Source organism: Canis lupus, chromosome 15 (assembly GCF_011100685.1).
Source record: "Canis lupus familiaris isolate Mischka breed German Shepherd chromosome 15, alternate assembly UU_Cfam_GSD_1.0, whole genome shotgun sequence".
Lineage (NCBI taxonomy): Eukaryota > Metazoa > Chordata > Mammalia > Carnivora > Canidae > Canis > Canis lupus.
The window spans coordinates 18,619,622-18,638,230 of record NC_049236.1 but is presented as its reverse complement, the minus strand read 5'-3'; the positions used below and the strand labels follow the sequence as shown (position 1 = coordinate 18,638,230).

Genomic DNA, 18,609 nt, shown 5'->3' with positions numbered 1-18,609 from the left:
GAGCGCCGTGCGGCGGCTGCCGGGAAGGCCGAGCGGACGGGAGGGGCGGCTACCGCCCCCTGGAGCCCGGCGGGGCGATGGCAGCCGCCGGCGCCGCGAGGGAGGACGGCCGCCCCCGCCGAGCGCCGACACCAGGGAGAGCCATAGAAACGCGGTGCGGGCTAGAGCGGCCGGAGGGCGGCCGCCTGCGCGGCTAGAGAGGCCGGAGGGAAGTGGCTGCGGAAGTCGGGCGGACCCGGAATCGGAGGAAACGGGACCATGACTTATGCTTATCTGTTCAAGTACATCATCATCGGGGACACAGGTAGCCCGTGGGCGACGGCCCGCACGGCGGGGGCGGGCAGCCGCCGCTCACACCTCGGGGCGTGGGGCGTGGGGCGGGGCTCGTGCAGTGGGCTGGGCGACGGAGCGGGGCGCGGGAGCGGGCGGGGGCGGGGCGGCCGGGGGCGGGGCTCGGGCTCGGGCTCGGGGCTCCCCTCCCGCGGCCGCCGGCGGCCCGGGCCGCGCCGCAAGGACGTCCGCGCTCCTCTTTCAGGCGTGGGCAAGTCATGTCTCCTCCTGCAGTTCACGGACAAGCGGTTCCAGCCGGTGCACGACCTCACCATAGGTAAGTCGGCGCACCTGTCGGAGGACGCGGCGCGGCAGCGGGCGCCGCCGCGCACAGGCCGCCGGCGGCCGAAGTCGCTGCCCGAAGCGCCCCCCGCCCGCTGCCGGGTTTAGTTCGGCCTCACGCTCGGCGAGGAGCGAGTGGCCCAAAGCTACCGAGTAAGTGATGGAGACGCAGCGGAAGACCGGCCCGAGGCCTCGCACCCAACCGCCCCCGGACTAGGATTTGTACCTTGACGGGAAGCCCCACGGAAAAGCTTCACTGTTCGTGCAAGAACTCGCCTTGCTTTTGCGCTTAAATTATTGCAGACCGTTTTCACGTATGTTTTTCAGAGTGGTCATCCAACAACACAGGTTTTTGTGTACGTTGGAGAGGAAGGAATGAATCTGAAGGGCCCTCCTCGAGTTAGAGTTAAAAGATGAAACTGATGGTTTTAGAGGAAAGAGTGTGGCATTGTCCCGGAGCTTTCCTGGCACGTTTGTGTTAAGGCACAGCTTGTGCCATCTAATGCGATTTGAGCGTTAATATTGCTAGAAATGTGCTGACCTTTTTTACGTTTTATTTATCTTTTTAAAAAAGATTTTTATTTATTTATTCATGAGAGAAACAGAGCGGGAGAGAGGCAGAGACACAGGCAGAGGGAGAAGCAGGCTCCATGCAGGCAGCCCGATGCGGGACTCGATCCTAGGATCCCGGGGTCACGCCCTGTACTGAAGGCTGATGCTAAACCACTGAGCCACCCGGGGATCCCAGTTTGCTAGCTTTTAATTGAGGATTTTTGCATTTCTGTTCATTAGGGACATTGGACTGTGGTTCTTTATTTACTGGTGTCTTTATCCAGGTGATATCAAGATAATGCTGGCTGCATAGAATGAATCTGGAGGTTTTCCCCCCTTTCCTTTTTTTTTTTTTTTAAAGACTTTGTTTATTCATGAGAGAGACACACACAGAGAGAGAGGCAGAGACACAGGCAGAGGGAAAAGCAGGCTCCATGCAGGGAGCCCAACGTGAGACTCGATCCTGGGTCTCCAGGATCATGCTCCCGGCTGAGGGTGGCGCTAAACCGTTGAGCCACCCTGGCTGCCCCCTTTTTTTATGTTTTAATTAGTTTCATCTCCATATCTGCTTTTTCGTTACATTCCTTTTTTTTTTTTTTTTAAAGATTTATTTATTTATTCATGAGAGAGAGAGAGAGAGAGGCAGAGACACAGGCAGAGGGAGAAGTAGGCTCCATGCAGGGAGCCCGATGCGGGACTTGATCCCAGGACTCCAGGATCACACCCTGAGCCAAAGGCAGACACCCAACCGCTGAGCCACCCAGGCATCCCTTTTGGTTACATTCCTAAAGTTATTATCACCTAGATCACAGTTTTTAATTCTAGAAGGAAAATGAAAATTTAAGGAACACAAGATTAATTGTAGCAAATAGTTTGGTACTAAGTGCAGACAGGGAAGGAGTCAGTTGCTGCATTGGGGGAGAATATGAACCTCTGAACGTGTGGTGATGGTCAACATTTCTTTTGCTTTTCACTTGACAGGTGTGGAGTTTGGGGCCCGTATGGTCAACATTGATGGAAAACAAATCAAACTGCAAATCTGGGACACGGTGAGAGAAAACAGGATGACTTAGTCCCTGACCGAGATCTAAATAGTTCAGTAAAGACTGATGTGGGGGCAAAGGGCTATGAGGGTGAGGTTGTTGGTGGAAGTGAGAGTAGGGGAAGAGATTTCACTTTTATCTGTTACTGTTAAAATTCTGAACACCCTATCTTTGTAGTTTTCTTTTAAATTACCCAAGTAATGTATGAGTTTGTTCTAGTAAAAATAAAAGCAAACTATATAAGTGTATAGAGTAAAATGTGAATGTCTCCTTTTACACACATAAACCTCTTCTTCTTTCCATTCCTGGTTTCTGCCTAACTGGTATGAGTGTTTCAGTGCTTATACTTTCAGACTTTTTCTTTGTGTTCAGATAGGTACACATGTACAAATACAGGGTAGTGGTTTTGTTCTTGTTAGTTCTAGTGTTTGTTCTTGTCTTGTTCTTGTTAGTATAGAATCATGATAGAGTACACCTAGCTATGTGAACTAAATTTTTTTATTTAATAACTTCTGATTTGGACACTTCCATGTTGATACGTACATATATCTCTACTGCATTCCTTTTAACCACTGTATAGACTTATAAAAAGTCTTCCCGTCATTTAACTATCCTCCAATGATGGAAATCCAGGTTTCCAGTTTTCACTTTTACAAAGTTTCATTGAATGTCCTCGATTACCACATCTTTATGCAAATGTCTGAGAATTTCTGTGGAATGCCTTCCCAGAAATGGAAATTCTGGGTCAAAGGTTATGCACATTTTAAAATTTGGCAAAGGTAGACTTGCCAAAATTTAGCTTGACTTAGTATAATTTTGTTTTATTCAGATAAATTGCTTTTATGTGTATTATTTCATTTGATTTATATCTTTTTTTTTCTCTAAGGGAAATAATATCCCTGTCTTTATGTAAGTGAAAGGAAGCAAGCACAGAGTTCTTAATACTCAGCTAAAATCTCTATCTTTGTTTACTTACTATTTAATTCTGTTTTCTTTTTTTTCAAAACTCAGAGCTGAAGCCCTTATAGTTATAAGCAGTACACAGTGATTTTTCCTTTTTTTCCTCCCTCTCCCCTCCTTCCATCCTCCGTCTCCCAACACGTGTAGTTATCTGTCTGAAAAGTACAGTTGATCCTTGAATAATGTGTTTGAATTGCACAAGTCTGCTCATATGTGAATTTCTTGTCAATGAACGTACTACAGTACTGTAAATATATTTTTTCTTAACATTTTTATCCTTTGGCTTTTTTACTGTAAAAATACAATATTTAATATAAATAACATAACAAATGCTGTTGACATGATGTGTTATGGGTAAGGCTTCTGGTCAACTGTAGGTTATTGGTAGTTATGGTTTGGAGGAGTCAGAGTGACACGAGGAATTTCCTCTGCGAGGGGGCCAGCCTCCCCAACTCCTCTCTTGTTCCGGAGTCAACTGTAAGTTAACTTTCTGCTCTAAGCCCTTTTTGCAGAGTCCTTTTCTGGTGGCCTCCAAGGTGGTTACCACTTTTGGGTGCACTGATTTATTGAGTGCTTTTAACTAGGATGACGGTCTCCTATACATTATTTAGTTGTTATTTGCAAGTATTTTAATAACCTTTTGCCCTTCTGAACAGACTTCACATTTCTAATAGTGGAAGCACTAGTGACATTCCTCTAAATCTTCCCAACTTGCTCTTTTGACTAGTTTTGTCTCTAGTCTTTTTCTCCAAACTAGGCCTAAGAGAGAATACTCTGCTGCCAACGTCAAGTTCATATGTTTTTTAAAACGACTGTCTTGTCTCCTTCTCCTTTCATTGTTCAGTTCTTTGTCACTATTAACCCAAATAGGTATGTTGTAATTCTCCTTTTATTATCTCCTGATTTTTATATTTCCCACAAAGATTTGCCCTGCTAACTAAAGAGGCTGCGGGACAAATTGTGAGTAGGTGACAGAGTGAAGCCTATAGATGTCAAGACTAGTAGTAGCTAATTCTGTCTTTTTAACTTAAATCTCTACTATTTCCAAAAACAGAGGTTTTCATGTCAGGAGACCCAATAGCTGCCAGTTAGTGGTATAGTCACAGTTATGATTGTGTTAAAATGTTGGTTTGCTGGCTTTTGTGGGTTTTTTCCCCCTTACATGGTACCATGAGACAGTGGATCATAAAATAAGAAAGTTGAGAGCCACTGCTCTGTTGACCAGATCTTCAAGGGCCATATGGCCTGATAGTCACTTGTGATGCAACTGACCTAGTTCTTTTCTGTTCCTTTTTAATAATTGTTTTTAGATTAGGCTAATCTTTGTTGAATCATAAAAAAGATATCAGGTTTCAGAATACTGGGGTTTTCTATTTGAAAATTTTTAAGAGATTGCTGCCTCTAATGTAGTGCATTTCTTGTCTGCCACCCTCTGGGTAAGCTGATCGTTTTCCCTTGTCAGTCCTGATCTACACATTGCTTACTCATCTTGCTTTCCCATTTTATTGACCTCATCCTCTCATATACTCCCAAAGTCATCTTGTGTGAAAATATTTAGGGATTACCACGAAGGGAATTTTTAAAGAGATCAAGTTATCCAAAGTTCTTTGTTGTCACTGTTGTCACTATTGATGAGAATTTAGAGAGCCATGTTACCTTTTCTTAAATTTTATTTTTATTATTTATTTATTTTAGCAGTCTCTGTGCCCAGTGTGGGGCTTGAACTCATGACTTTGAGGTCAAGAGTTGCATATTCTATCAAGTGAGCCAACCAGGTGCCCCAGGGAGCCATGTCATTTTTTTTAATCTTTTGTCATTTTTTATATATAATTGCCCAAATAATCCATGCTAAATGAAGAGGTGTTATACTGTAGTGAATATAAAATACTGGTCAATCGCAAAAGCATTTGTATTTTACTTCAAAATGCATTCTGATTTTTGAGGAAATAAGCCCATCTGACTTTGTAGGAATTTATACTTCAAGCTACAGTGGATCCTTAATGTGAGCGTTAGGGGTATCAACCCTTGCACAGTCAAAAATTTGCATATGACTTTTGGCTTCCCAAAAACTCGACTACTTTTTAAAAAACTTTTATTTATTTTATGTAATCTTTACCCCATGGCTTGGGCTTGAACTTATGACCTGAAGATCAAGAGTCGTCTGCTCTTCTGACTAAGCTAGCTAGACACCCCCAAAAACTTAACTACTAATAACCTACTATTTGGCCAGAAGGGCTGACCCATAACAAAAAATTGATTAGCACATATTTTGTATGTTATCTGTATTATATACTGTATTCTTATAACAAAGCGAGCTGGAAAAAAGAAAATGTTATTAAAACCATAAGAGAAAGGGGTGCCTGAGTGGCGCAGTTGGTTAACTATTTGGCTCTTGATCGTGGCACAAGTCTTGATCTCAGGGTTGTGAGTTCAAGCCCTGTGTTGGTGTTTAAATTTTTTTTTGTTTAAAAATAAATTTAAAAAATAAAGTAGAAAAAAAAAAAAAGAAAACCATAAGGGAGAGAAAATACATTTACAGTGCTGTGCTGTAAAAAAAATCTATGTTAAGTGGACCAGAGCTGTTCAAGCCCATGTTGCATGAGGGTTAATTGTATATATCTTGAAACCATAATACGATGCTTCCACTTGGGAGGAATTCAAAAGGTTTTAATTCTCTTTATCATATCTCCATCTTAATTCTTTGCTGCTTCAGATTTGTTTAATGGGGTTGGACAAAGATGCCTCAAACCAATGCAGACCAGCCCAAATTGAACCAATCACTCTTCCTAGGTTATTGATTCAACAGAGGTTCACGAACTGGACTGAGATGATGATATAAAGGGATTTGTTTTTTTGACTTTTAAAAAAATATTTTATTTATTTATTTTTAGAGAGAGAAAGAGAAAACAAGTAGGGGGAAGCAGAGGGAGAAGGAGAAGCAGACTTCCCACCGAGCAGGGATCCTGACACAGAGCATGACTTGAGCCTAAGGCTGTCACTTAATTGACTTAGGCACCCAGGCACCCCAAGCATTTATAGATTTGGTTTTATTTATTTATTTTTTTAAGATTTTATTTATTTATTCATGAGAGAGACACACAGAGAGAGGCAGAGACACAGGCAGAGGGAGAAGCAGGCTCCCTGCAGGGAGCCGGACGTGGGACTTGGGACTCCAGGATCACACCCTGGGCTGAAGGCAGTGCTAAACCGCTGAGCCACCCAGGCTGCCCATAGATTTGGTTTTAAAAGGCATTTTCTGATGAGCCCCTGAGGGAAATATTTTTAGCTGCTAAAGTTAAATGTGACTGTGTGCTTCAGCTATTACATAGCCTTCCCTCAAACTTTCCCTTTAGTTCCTAGAAGGCCATAGAGAGGAAAGGGCCTTTCAGTAGTAGCAGAAATGGAGAAAAAGTAAGGTAAAAGCAAAATGGGAATCAAATAATTTTTTAAGTCTGTTCGGGACTAAGTAAAACATTAAGTGAGCTTTTGGAGGTGAAAAAAAATTTTTTTAAGACTTTATTTATTCATGAGAGAGAGAGGCAGACACACAGGCCGAGGGAGGGAGAAGCAGGCTCCCTGCAGGGAGCCCGACATGGGACTCGATTCTGTGACTCCAGGATCACACCCTGGGCTGAAGGCAGGCGCTCAACTGCTGAGCCACCCAGGCATCCCAAGCATTTATAGATTTCAAACTTTTGGCCAGTTAATCCTTTGAGCTTCAATTTTCTCATTTGTGTTACTATTAGTATTCACTTTCTGTTGTTATACTATGAGAAGGCTGTTTTCTTCCCATCTCCACATTTTAGTTTTTCTGTCTTTAAAATAAGAATAGTAGTTTTGCTTCCTAATCTTTATGTAGGAATATGAGGATAAATGATTTCAAGAATGTGAAAAATAGGGCAGCCCGGGTGGCTCAGCGGTTTAGTGCCACCTTCAGAAGCCCAACGCGTGATCCTGGAGTCCCAGGATCGAGTCCCACATCGGGCTCCCTGCATGGAGCCTGCTTCTCCCTCTGCCTGTGTCTCTGCCTCTCTCTCTCTCTGTCTCAAATAAATAAATAAATAAATAAATAAATAAATAAATAAATAAAATCTTTTAAAAAGTGTGAAAAATATTTTTTCTTTTTTTTTTTAAAGATTTATTTATTTATTTGAGTAATCAGACCCAATGCAGGGCTCGCACTCATGACCCCGAGATCAAGAGTCAGATGTCCCACCTACTGAGCCAGTCAAAGAATATGAAAACTTTTCTAATAGGACAGATTCAGTGTTCAGGATATTATTAATATATCATTATTATTTTTAAAATGCTTTTGTTTGTGCTCACTTCGGCAGCACATATACTAAAAAATGTTTTTACTTCCCCTAAAGAGGACAAAACCACACTATTGCATAAAAAAAGCAAAGGTACCCAGTATATGGTGGCATTAATAAATTGCTCAGTTATAAATATCTTGGCCCCATTTGGAAATGAGATTATAGAGTGTGAATATTGGGTTTTTTAAGGAAAACTCTGTCCTGGGCCCTGAGCGTTTTTCTCCCTTTCTTATTCTTATTTGCTATGACAACATCCCTTGGTAGTCCTGCTGTTAGTAGTGGAACACTAAATGTCAATTAGCATATGTTCAATTTAAGTACTTTGTATTTGTCTACTTTTCTACATTGACCCATTGGAATGAAACTTCCTTAGACAGGGTATTGGCCTTCTAAGAGAAGTTTCCTTTTTACAGATAGAAGAATACAAACAGGTTAATGTAATGTGTTCAGCATCATGAGGGGATTGAAAATGCTCTTGAGTTTGTAGTCCTATTTCCAGTTCTCTCCTAGGGAATATTGGAAATGTATAAGAATGTCTTTGTCACAATGACAGTGGGGTGCTACTGGCATTTAGTGTCTGGGAGCCAGGGATGCTAAACATTCAGCTGTTTGATGGACAGTCCCACAGGAACAGTTGTCCCACTCCCACTGTCAACTGTGCTTCCATTGAAAAATGTTTATTTCCCACCTGGACATCTCTCTGGGCAGTCGAGTTTCCTTTCTCGAATTCCCTTTTCTTAATAGAAGTTCTTTTTTAAAGTAAGTTGTCTGTGTTAGAGTAGCATGTGATCAAGTCATTTCTGTGGAAATAACCTTGTTTTGTTGGGATTTTTTGTTGCCATGTTGGTGGGAAAGGCTGGGCAAGAATCCTTCCGTTCTATCACCCGTTCCTACTACAGGGGAGCAGCTGGAGCACTGCTAGTATATGACATCACAAGGTGAGTTAGATCAGGTGGGCAGGAGGGAGTCTTTTCCCCATGTTCTCAAAATCTTTTTTCTTTTTTTTTTTTTTTTTGCTGTCTTCTGGTTTTGGTAAGAATGCTAAAGAGGAATGGCGTCTCTAATATTTTCCTTTACATATGTAGCTTTCCCCCTTTTCCCATGCATTTGGAATTACTTTTGACATTTTGAAATGGGCCTCTGACCCACTTTGTAAACTTTCTACTGTAGGCGTGAAACCTTCAACCACCTGACCTCCTGGTTAGAGGATGCCCGGCAACACTCCAGCTCCAACATGGTTATCATGCTGATTGGGAATAAGAGGTAAAATTTTATTTGTATAAATAAGAAGTCATCTAAGTGCTCTATGGACATTGAATCACTTGGTCCTTAAACTTTTTTTAGTTTAGGGTGCTCTTAGTAAAAAAAGAAAAAATTGATTGGTAAAATAAGCATAATGTAGAATTTACCATTTTAACCATTTCTATAAGGTTTTATTATTTTGAGAGAGAGAGAATGCGCACATGTCCACAGGGGGAAGGGGCAGAGGCAGAGGGAGAGAAAGAATCTTAAGCGGACTCCATACTGAGCACAGAGCCTGATGGAGAGCTTGATCTCCATAACTGTGAGATTATGACATGAGTCAAAGTCAGGAATCAGAAACTCAAATGACTGAGCCACCCAGACATCCTGTCCCCATTTTAACCATTTTTAAGTGTACAGTTCTGTGGCATTAAGTTTATTGACGTTCTGTAGCCGTCACCACCATCCCAATTCCAGAACTTTTTCATTTTCCCAAACTGAAACTCTATATGCATTAAATGCTAACTCCACATTCTCCATTTCCGCAGCCCCTGGCAATCACCATTCTCTTTTCTGTCTCTATGAATATGACTACTCTAGGCACCCAATTTCAGTGGAATCTTAATATTTGTCCTTTTGTGACTGGCATATTTCATTTACCATGATGACCTCAAGTTTCATCCATAATGTAGATCATGTCAGAATTTCCTTCCTTTTTAAGGATGAATAGTATTCCTTTGTATGTATTTGCCACATTTTGTTTATTCATCTTTTGGTAGACAGATTGCTTCTATCCTTCTTTGGTTGTTGTGAAGAATGCTGTCAGCGTCAATATCCAAATATCTGTTTGGGAATTCATTTCTTTGAATTCCAGAACTGAAATTGCTGGATCTTATAGTAATTAAATGTTTTCTTTTTTGAGGCATCACCATACTGTTTTTCCTTGCAACTGCATAATTTTATATTCCTACCAGCAACACACAGTAGTTCCAATTTCTTTACATTCTCTCTCTCTCTTTTTTTTTTTTTTTTCAATTTCTTTACATTCTCAGCAACACTTGTTATTCTCAGTAAATTTTCTATGGCACTCTAGGCCAAAAGAAATACCTAACAGTTTGTTATTAAATAGATATAAGCAACATAAGTGTTCTTGTCATAACAACTTAATAAACTTTGAAAAATGAAAAACATAAAGAAATTTGATTTTCATCTTTAAATGTCCATAATTACTTACTAATACCCTGAGTGTGCTTGTTAGGTGCTGTACAGCTTCTCAAAGTTGGAATCAAGATTGAATACTGCCACTCTCATTTTCTGTTCCAAATTGATGTTATACTTTTTTTTTTTTTTTTTTAAGAAAAAGAGCAAGTGGAATGGGAGGAGAAGGAGAGAGGGAATCTTTTCTGTACAAAAGATTTGTCTAGAAAGATTTGTCTCACACATTAAAAAAAAATCTCGGTAGTACAGTATAAATTCCATCTTCTCATTCAAAGAGTTGAAAACAAAGTTTAAAAAGAAACTTTTTTTTTAAAAGACTTTATTTATTTGAGAGAGAGAGAGAGACAGAGCACAAGCAAGGGGAAGGGCAGAGAGAAAGGGATGAGCAGAGTCCCCACGAGCAGGGAGCCCAATGTGGGGCTCAGTCCCAGGACCCCGAGAACATGACCCAAGCCTAAGTCAGACCTTAGCCAACTGAGCACCCAGGCGCCCCAAACAGAAATTTTTAATTGCTTTAGATTTACATTTTTAAAACTCTTTTATTTTTTATTTTTTTATTTTTTTATTTATTATTTTTTTATAAAGATTTATTTTTTATTGGTGTTTTTAGAACTCTGAAATTTACTGAGGTAATATATCAAAAAACCAGATTCAAAATGTTAAGGCATAAGCTTTGTAATTAGTTGTTCTCTTCTGCCCCCAATGTCAGTTCTGCCTGAGAGGGCAGCTCACTCTACTCCAGCCTACAATTAAAGAGTGAAATAAAATAGGTAAACACTAAATCTTGTACCAATTGCTACAAGAAGCATTAAAAAAAAAAAAAACAGGGTGGAAAAATTATCTGTTAACATCTTACACAGTTTCACTCCTTTATAGAGTAAAGAGTAAATGCAAGGCTGAGCTCTTTCCCCGGTCTAAAAAATGCATTCATCTGCCCCTCTCTCTGCACGTCTTTCCTCCCTTTAGGAACACACTGAACTAATAGTTTCTTCTTGCAGCAGCGCAGGCTCCATGGGCAATCCCTGCACCCAGGAAAACAAAGGGGATACCCAGCCACTGTCCTCTGGTGCTGAGCATCACTAGCACTAGAGAGTGTGAGACTCTTAAGCAGGGTCCACACCCGGCATGGTGCCCAATGTGGGGTTCCATCTCGGAGTCAAAATCAAGAGTCAGGGGATCCCTGGGTGGCGCAGCAGTTTGGCGCCTGCCTTTGGCCCAGGGCGCTATCCTGTAGACCCGGGATCGAATCCCACGTCGGGCTCCCGGTGCATGGAGCCTGCTTCTCCCTCTGCCTATGTCTCTGCCTCTCTCTCTCTCTGTGTGTGACTATCATAAAAAAAAAAAAAAAAAAAAAAAAAAAAATCAAGAGTCAGATGTTTAACCAGCTGAGCCACTCAGCGCCCCTGAGTGATTTTTATTAACCATTCAGGTGCCCCTGAGTGATTTTTATTATTTTATTCATTTAAGATTTTTATTTATTCATAGAGACACAGAGAGAGAGAGAGGCAGAGACACAGGCAGAGGGAGAAGCAGGCTCCCTGCAGGGACCCTGATGTAAGACTTGATCCCGGATCCTGAGATCACGCCCTGGGCCAAAGGCGTCTAGATGCTCAACCACTGAGCCACCCACGCATCCCTTTTTCCCTCCCAGTTTTGTACTTCCTTTTTATCACAACTGCCAAAAACTCAGATTACACAAATATATGCAAATATTGAACAGGATCTATTTTGATCTGACAGTGACACTGTGAACTGTCTTAAGCTTATAATTCACGTGGTATTCTGGTGTTGTTAACTGTGTTTCCCTTAAAATTTATCCTATGGCAAAAAAAAAAAATAATCCTGTGGCACCCTTGTGCATTTGTAGTAGTGCCTAGAGTGCGCCATTTGAGAACTGTGATCACAGACTTATTGCACTCATTTGTTTGAACTGTGTTTCTAGATGTCTGTGTGCCAGATCCTGAGTGTACAGGGTGAGAAAAGGAGAGTCCTGCCCCTGGGATGCCTGGGGAGCTCAGTGGTTGAGCCTCTCCCCATCGGGCTCCCCGCAGGGAGCCTGCTTCTCCCTCTGCCTGTGTCTCTGCCTCTCTCTCTCTGTGTGTCTCTATGAATAAATAAAAATCTTAAATGAATAAAATAATAAAAAAAGAGTCATACCCCTGTTCCCATGGAGTTTATAGTTTATTGGAGACGTAAGTGTTAAATATAAAAGGATCTGTATCTAATTACAAATTGCGATAAATGCAATGAAGGAAAAAAGGGTGCTATACAAGAGCATAACAAGATACTTATTTTTAATTAAGGGTGATGGTTAAACTGGAATCTGAAGGATTTAAGTAAGAGTTAAGAAAAGTGGGACGCCTGGGTGGCTCAGCAGTTGAGCGTCTGCCTTTGGCCCAGGGTGTGACCCAGGGGTCCAGGAATCCAGTCCCACCTGGGGCTCCCTGCATGGAGCCTGCTTCTCCATCTGTCTGTATCTCTGCCTCTCTCTCCATGTCTCTCATGAATAAGTAAATAAAATCTTAAAAAGAAAAAAAAGAGTTCAGAAAAGTATCAGATAAGGGGAACAAACTGAAAGCTTTGAACTGGGAAGAACCTTGGCAAGGTCATAGTATTGAAAGAAATCAGTATGGTTGGGCTAAATCAAGGAGGAATGAGGTTGGGAAGGTAGGCAGGGTCTAGATCTCTTAGCACTTTCAGGCCTTAGGAAGAAGTGTGGATTTTACTCTAAACACAGTAGGAAGCTTTTAAGAGTTTTGTTTTTGTTTGTTTTTAAGATTTTATTTATTTGTTCATGAGAGACACACAGAGAGAGACACAGGCAGAGGCTCCTTACCAGGGGCCCAACACAGGACTCGATCCTAAAACACAAAGATCATGACCTGAGCCAAAGGCGGACACTCAACCACTGAGCCATCCAGGCGTCCCAGCTTTTAAGAGTTTTAAGCAGAGATGTGGCTTGATTCAATTTTAAAAGATCACTCTGGAGGGGGGCAGGGGTTGAAGTGGGATGTCTGTTTCAGTAGTCTAAATGAGAATGGTGGCGTGGGCTTGGGTGATGATACCAGAGAGAGGGGAAAATGATGGTGGTAAGGTGCATTTTGGAAGTACCTTGGGGTGGATCAGGTATTTGGAGTAAAGAAAGAAAAGCTGAAAAGAAAGAAAGAGAGAGACAGAAAGAAAGAAAAGAAAGAAAAGAGAAAGAGAAAGAAGGGAAGGGAAAGGAAAGGGGAAAGGAAAGGAAAGGAAAGGGGAAAGGAAAGGAGGAAAGGAAAGGGGAAAGGATAGAAAAGGAAAGGGGAAAGGAAAGGAAAGGGGAAAGGGAAGGGGGAAGGGAAGGGAAAGCTGTGAAAATAATAGTGTCTTGGATTTAGTTTGTTGTCCTTTATGGAGATGTAGAAGCCTGGGTCAGAAGCAGTTTGGGCAGAAAGATCAAGTTCTATTTTGATGTATGTTCGAAATACCTTTTATGCATCAGATTGGGAGTAAAGAACAGACAAACGGACAGGAGGTCTGGAGCTTAGAGGAGAGGCTGGGCTAGAGGTAGACATTTAGATGGATAGCTCTTCCCTGGTCTTCACACAGCTGGTGAGTGATAAATGCACATTTTATAGATTTGTTGCAGTGGGCTTGCTCCTTGATTTCATGTTGGGAAACTGGAAACCTCTGAAATGCAAATTTCCAGTTAGAAAAATGAAAATCAGACAGTCCATCCTTACCGTTGTCCACAGCCTTTTATCCTGTCTTGTTGTGAAGCCTTTCCATGCCACCGGATTCTCTTTTCTCAGTCTGTGGCTCCTTTCCCCGCCTCATATCACCTAACATTATATATCTTATTTTTCTCTGAGTCTTTTATTTCCCTGGTGGCAAGCTGCAATTATATATGTTAATAGTAAGACTAGTGAGAGTTAAGGCAACTGTGTTCTCCTTATTCCTGGCACCCTCTATTCTTCCTTTTTTTTTTTTTTTTTTTTTTAGATTTTATTTATTTATTCATAGAGACACAGAGAGAGAGAGAGAGAGAGGCAGAGATACAGGCAAAGTGAGAAGCAGGCTCCATGCAGGGAGCCCGATGTGGGACTCGATCCTGGGTCCCCAGGATCACACCCCGGGCTGCAGGCGGTGCCAAACCACTGCATCACTGGGGCTGCCCCCACCCTCTATTCTTATGGGTTGATGCCAGTAAAAGAGGAAGACACTTCTCATTACGACTTGGGCCATCTAGGACTTTTCTACTTTCTAACAACTGGAATTTCTCTTTCATTTTCTTTCCTTGGTTCTCCCTAGATCTCATTCCAAAAAGAAGCATGGAACACAATAAGCCTGGACTAACTATGGGGCTTGCCTAACCTTTTATAAACCTTTCTCTCAGGGCACTTTGGTGGTTCAGTCAGTTAAGCGTCTGCCTTTGGCTCAGGTCATGATCCCAGGTTTCTGGGATTCAGGCCCCACATTGGGCTCCTTGCTCAGTAGGGAGTCTGGTTCTCCCTCCCCCTTTACCTGCCACTCCCCCTGTCTTTCCTCTCTTTGTCAAATAACCTTTTTCTCTGTAAGAGTAAGTTATTGTCCTCAGCCATGCAACACCTGTCGTGAATTTGAAGAATCATTTTCCAAGAAGCTACAGAAATTAGTAATCCTATATGAGAGAATGTCATGTGGGATCTACATGCTTTATGTATTAACTGGTGGTTGAAACAGCCCTGGGATTCTTTTAGAATATGAGTTTCTTCTTTCACTTGGATCTTTTTTTAGTTTTCTCCCCAATCATCTCTTGCAGTGACTTAGAATCCCGTAGGGATGTGAAGAGAGAAGAAGGAGAGGCCTTTGCCCGGGAGCATGGACTTATCTTCATGGAAACTTCAGCCAAAACAGCCTGCAATGTTGAAGAGGTACTACTTGCGAAAAAGTAGGGAAAGCTTTTGAGAGATGACAACATATCTTTATTCTTTTATTCAGGATTCTCTTCTATAAGACTGTTGGTAAGGAAAGGGTGTCTGTGGTTACATTGTATGTCCGTATGTCTCCCTTTAAGGGAGTTGTCCCTTTTTTTTTTTTTTTTTTGTCTTTGTTCCTACAGTAGGGTTTTACTTTTGCCTTGTGTAACATTAATTGGCAAGTATTATGGATTAGACACTATTGTTACTTTATATTTCAGTTGGAGGGTCTCATGGGTTCTACAGGTAGTCATTCTGAAGCCTGCTGTTGACTGTATCTTTAGTAATTAATTGAGAACAGAGCATGTTTGTTTTATTTGGAGAAGGGGCCAGTCAAGGATCATCTTGGGTTAGTATCAAAATACCATATAGTCCTTTTCTTTTTGAAATAGAGACTTTGGGGGATCTTTTGTATTTTTACTCTGGTCTCTTAATGGTTCCTAATTTACCTTAGAAATCCAAGTAGGAATAATATTTGTATTCCCGTTTTCTAATTTCTTTATCTAAACTTGAGCCTAATAATATGATTTCTGTCTCCTTTAGGCCTTCATTAACACAGCCAAAGAAATATATAGGAAGATCCAGCAGGGTTTATTTGATGTCCACAATGAGGTGAGAAAGGGTGGGGGGAGGCTGACAAGTAACTTTGCTGCTTTGTGTTAAATAGGACAAGAAACCCCCTAGAATGTGAGCATTTCCTTTCTAACACTGTGCTTTTTGAAGCTATGCTAATCCATACTTGATGTTTTACAAATCTGTCATCATTTTCTGTTTTTTTCTCAAGTCCGAGGCCCAGAATGCTTAAAGAGGTCATTAGTTGGTGATCTAAGATGTTTACACAGTATAGGAGATTATCTTTGGGAAGAGTTTTTACTATCCCAGTGTTTAGGGGTGAGGTAATTCCTAATTGCTCAACAGGGCCATTTCTATAAAGCAAATTCTGGGACAAAACAAAAAAGAATTCTGTGCTAACATCTAGTCTTTCACCTTCTCCTGCTCTTATCTAATCTCATCCTGATTGTACACATAGCCATGAAACCTAAATACAATAGTCACCTTAAAATTGAGCCATAGAGGGGCAGCTGGGTGGCGCAGTTGGTCAAGTGTCTGACTCTTGGTTTCGGCCCAGGTCAGGATCTCATCTATAACACTTATGTCTGAGCTTGTCATCTCATCTTTATGGTTGAAGACTACTGTCCCACAGCAGTTTGCCTAGGGCACATGGTTAACTGCCAAAGCCGTATCTGCTTCTAGAAGATGTAACTCATGATTTCTTTTTTAATCCCTCTCTTTTCTCCCATTTACTTTAGCACTGAGGTGGAACTCTTGCCTCTTTTCTCTTACAGGCGAATGGCATCAAGATTGGTCCTCAGCAGTGTATTTCAGCATCAGTAGGACCCAGTGCCTCCCAGCGGAGCTCTAATGAAATAGGGTCCAACTCTGGCTGCTGCTGAGTATCTGGCCTGGACTCTTTTTTTCCTTCCTGGAACAACGTCAGATCAATAGGCTTAAAGAAAGAGGTCTTAACTTGCTTTGGCTGAGAAAAGCCTCTTTTCACGGTGTGATGTTTTGCCTTTCCACATAAAGACCAGGGAAGAATTTGGGCCCTACTGACCTGTCCTCCTTCAGGGACGTGAGGATTCCCTATAGATTAGGGCTCTTCTCATCCTCCTATTTTAATTTCTAGAATGTTAGGATCAAACTTGATTGTCATGGTAGCTCAAAAATAAATTCTTTTATAAGTATATACAATTCGCTCCCCACTAAGAATTGGTAATGAGGGCCTAGGACATTCTACTTGAGCACTTGATTTTACTGGGATCTGGCTGGCCTTTGGGATGGTGGATCCTGAATCTAGGAGTTTCATGGATTGTTTTCACTTGCCACTTTGCAAGTGTTCTTGCAGAAGGCAGTTTCTTCTCTAAAACTGTTCAAGGATGCTGAATACTTCTCTACCATTTCATTGCTAGTTTCTCTGTCTCCGAGTAACTAAAACTTTTGAGAGCAGTGGAGTTACTCCTGGACATGTGCCACTTAGCATCATTACTTAAAGAAAACCTCTTTCCCTGTTTGCTTTAGGGACCAGACCGAACACTGCAGTGTCTTTCACCAAATTAACCCCCTACTGTTTCACCATACTTCTCAACAACACCTATTTAGACTTTCTACTTTAATCAAGCTAATCTGCTTTCTGGACATATTTACTTACACTTCTATGCTTTTGCACATGCCCTACTCTCTGCTAACATTATACTCAGTCCCCAAGTTTTTCCTTCAGAAAGCCTTCTTTGACCTACAGACTTCTAGATAAGTATTGACCCAGTACCCCTTAGGCTTTCATATGTTGTTTATTCAGATGTGTATTTATTTATATTTATGTTACTTTGTAAATTTGTTTTGTGTGTGGAATCTGTTTCCCATATAGGTTGTAAGCTCCTTGAGAGCAGGAACCATGTTATCCCTTTACTTTTGTAAACCACTCCATTGTTCTTCACTGCGCCTAGTGCTACTTGCCTAGTGCTACTCGTTATGTGATCATTGGACTTGACTGACATAAAGACTTGTAACAGGTTTATTGTAGACTGCAAACAAAAGGCCTTAGAGTCATCTCTTTGTAACTCTTTGTCTCTTCCATCTGCTTACCCTGGATTCTGTATTGCTTTTCCTCTGTCACCCCTCTCCCTTCCCTGGCTCTTCGCCTCCATTCCGTGCAGCATACAGTAAGGCTGTCAGCTTCCACGCAAATAAGTGGGTACCTTTCCAACCATTTTTCTTTTCAATGGCATATAATACTATCCTAAGCAAATTTGCCTTTGCTTAACTCATCAGGCAGCCTTCTGGGTCAGTTTTTTGTATCTTTTGCCTTGATGTCCTGTTCTCTTCCACAGCATTGAGGTCTCATGAATTTTTCTAATTTTTTTTGTTATTGATGAATTGTTTCACTATTAAATATATGCATGTATCCAAGCTGCTCATATTTCATGTGTTCTTTCTGATTTTATCCCAAACATATATAGATGTTCTCCTTCTAGGAAATTAAAGGTATTGGAAGAAGCGTCCTTGATATACACTTTTTTTTTAAGTTTTTATTTAAATTCCAGTTAACATATAGTAATAGATTCAGTACTTATGTACGTCACCTCGTGTTCATCACAACAAATGCAGATACATTCATTTTATACTAGATTTACCTCCTTGTATTAGTAATAATAGTTATTACACCACATAAAGTTGGAGGACATTTAGGGTAGTGCTTTGACTATACTTTAAAAAAAAAAAATCCTACCTCATTCCAAAAAGGATCTGAGGCTGTTGAATTTGGGGTTAGCCTGTCCCCTCGTGCCAGGAGCAAAACTGTAACTGCCTAGTTTCTGTACATAATCTCCCAACCTCCAAGGTTTCTGTCATTAGTTTAAAATTTCAGGAAGTGAGGGGTACCTGGCTGACTCAGAAGAGGGTGGGACTCGATCTCAGGGTTGTGAGTTCAAACTCCATGTTGGGTGCCGAGATTACTTAAAAAAAAAAAAAAAAATTTAAACTTAAAAGAACCCCAGAACACTCCTAACCTTCTATACTTGGGTATTTCATCCATGTAAGGGAAGCATGAGGAAAGTTACTTGGGCAAATTCATGACCTCTATTGATCGTTGCTGGTGATCAGAGACACGGTCATGGTCATGAAACATGATAGGAAGTAGATTCCCCAGCCCGTGTGAAGAAGGGGAGGTCTGAT

At 41.3% G+C, this 18,609-nt stretch overlaps 1 protein-coding gene across 1 annotated transcript; it reads left to right on the top strand.

The window, feature by feature from the left end:
• The first annotated feature begins 116 nt into the window (after positions 1-116).
• On the top strand, positions 117-17,854 carry RAB2B (RAB2B, member RAS oncogene family). The gene is made up of 8 exons (XM_038558478.1): positions 117-304; positions 536-607; positions 2,146-2,213; positions 8,339-8,421; positions 8,654-8,746; positions 14,721-14,832; positions 15,421-15,489; positions 16,224-17,854. Exons 1-8 carry the CDS (start codon positions 259-261, stop codon positions 16,329-16,331), a joined length of 651 nt encoding a protein of 216 aa, XP_038414406.1. The 5' UTR covers positions 117-258; the 3' UTR covers positions 16,332-17,854.
• The last annotated feature ends 755 nt before the right edge of the window (positions 17,855-18,609 follow it).

What these genes read in the sequence shown, in the direction of transcription:
- RAB2B (XM_038558478.1), top strand. Translation starts at nt 259, where the DNA reads ATGACTTATGCTTATCTGTTCAAGTACATCATCATCGGGGACACAG. An exon ending in AACTGCAAATCTGGGACACG is followed by an intron (nt 2,214 to 8,338) that starts GTGAGAGAAAAC and finishes TTGGTGGGAAAG; the next exon opens with GCTGGGCAAGAATCCTTCCG. An exon ending in CAGCCTGCAATGTTGAAGAG is followed by an intron (nt 14,833 to 15,420) that starts GTACTACTTGCG and finishes TGTCTCCTTTAG; the next exon opens with GCCTTCATTAACACAGCCAA.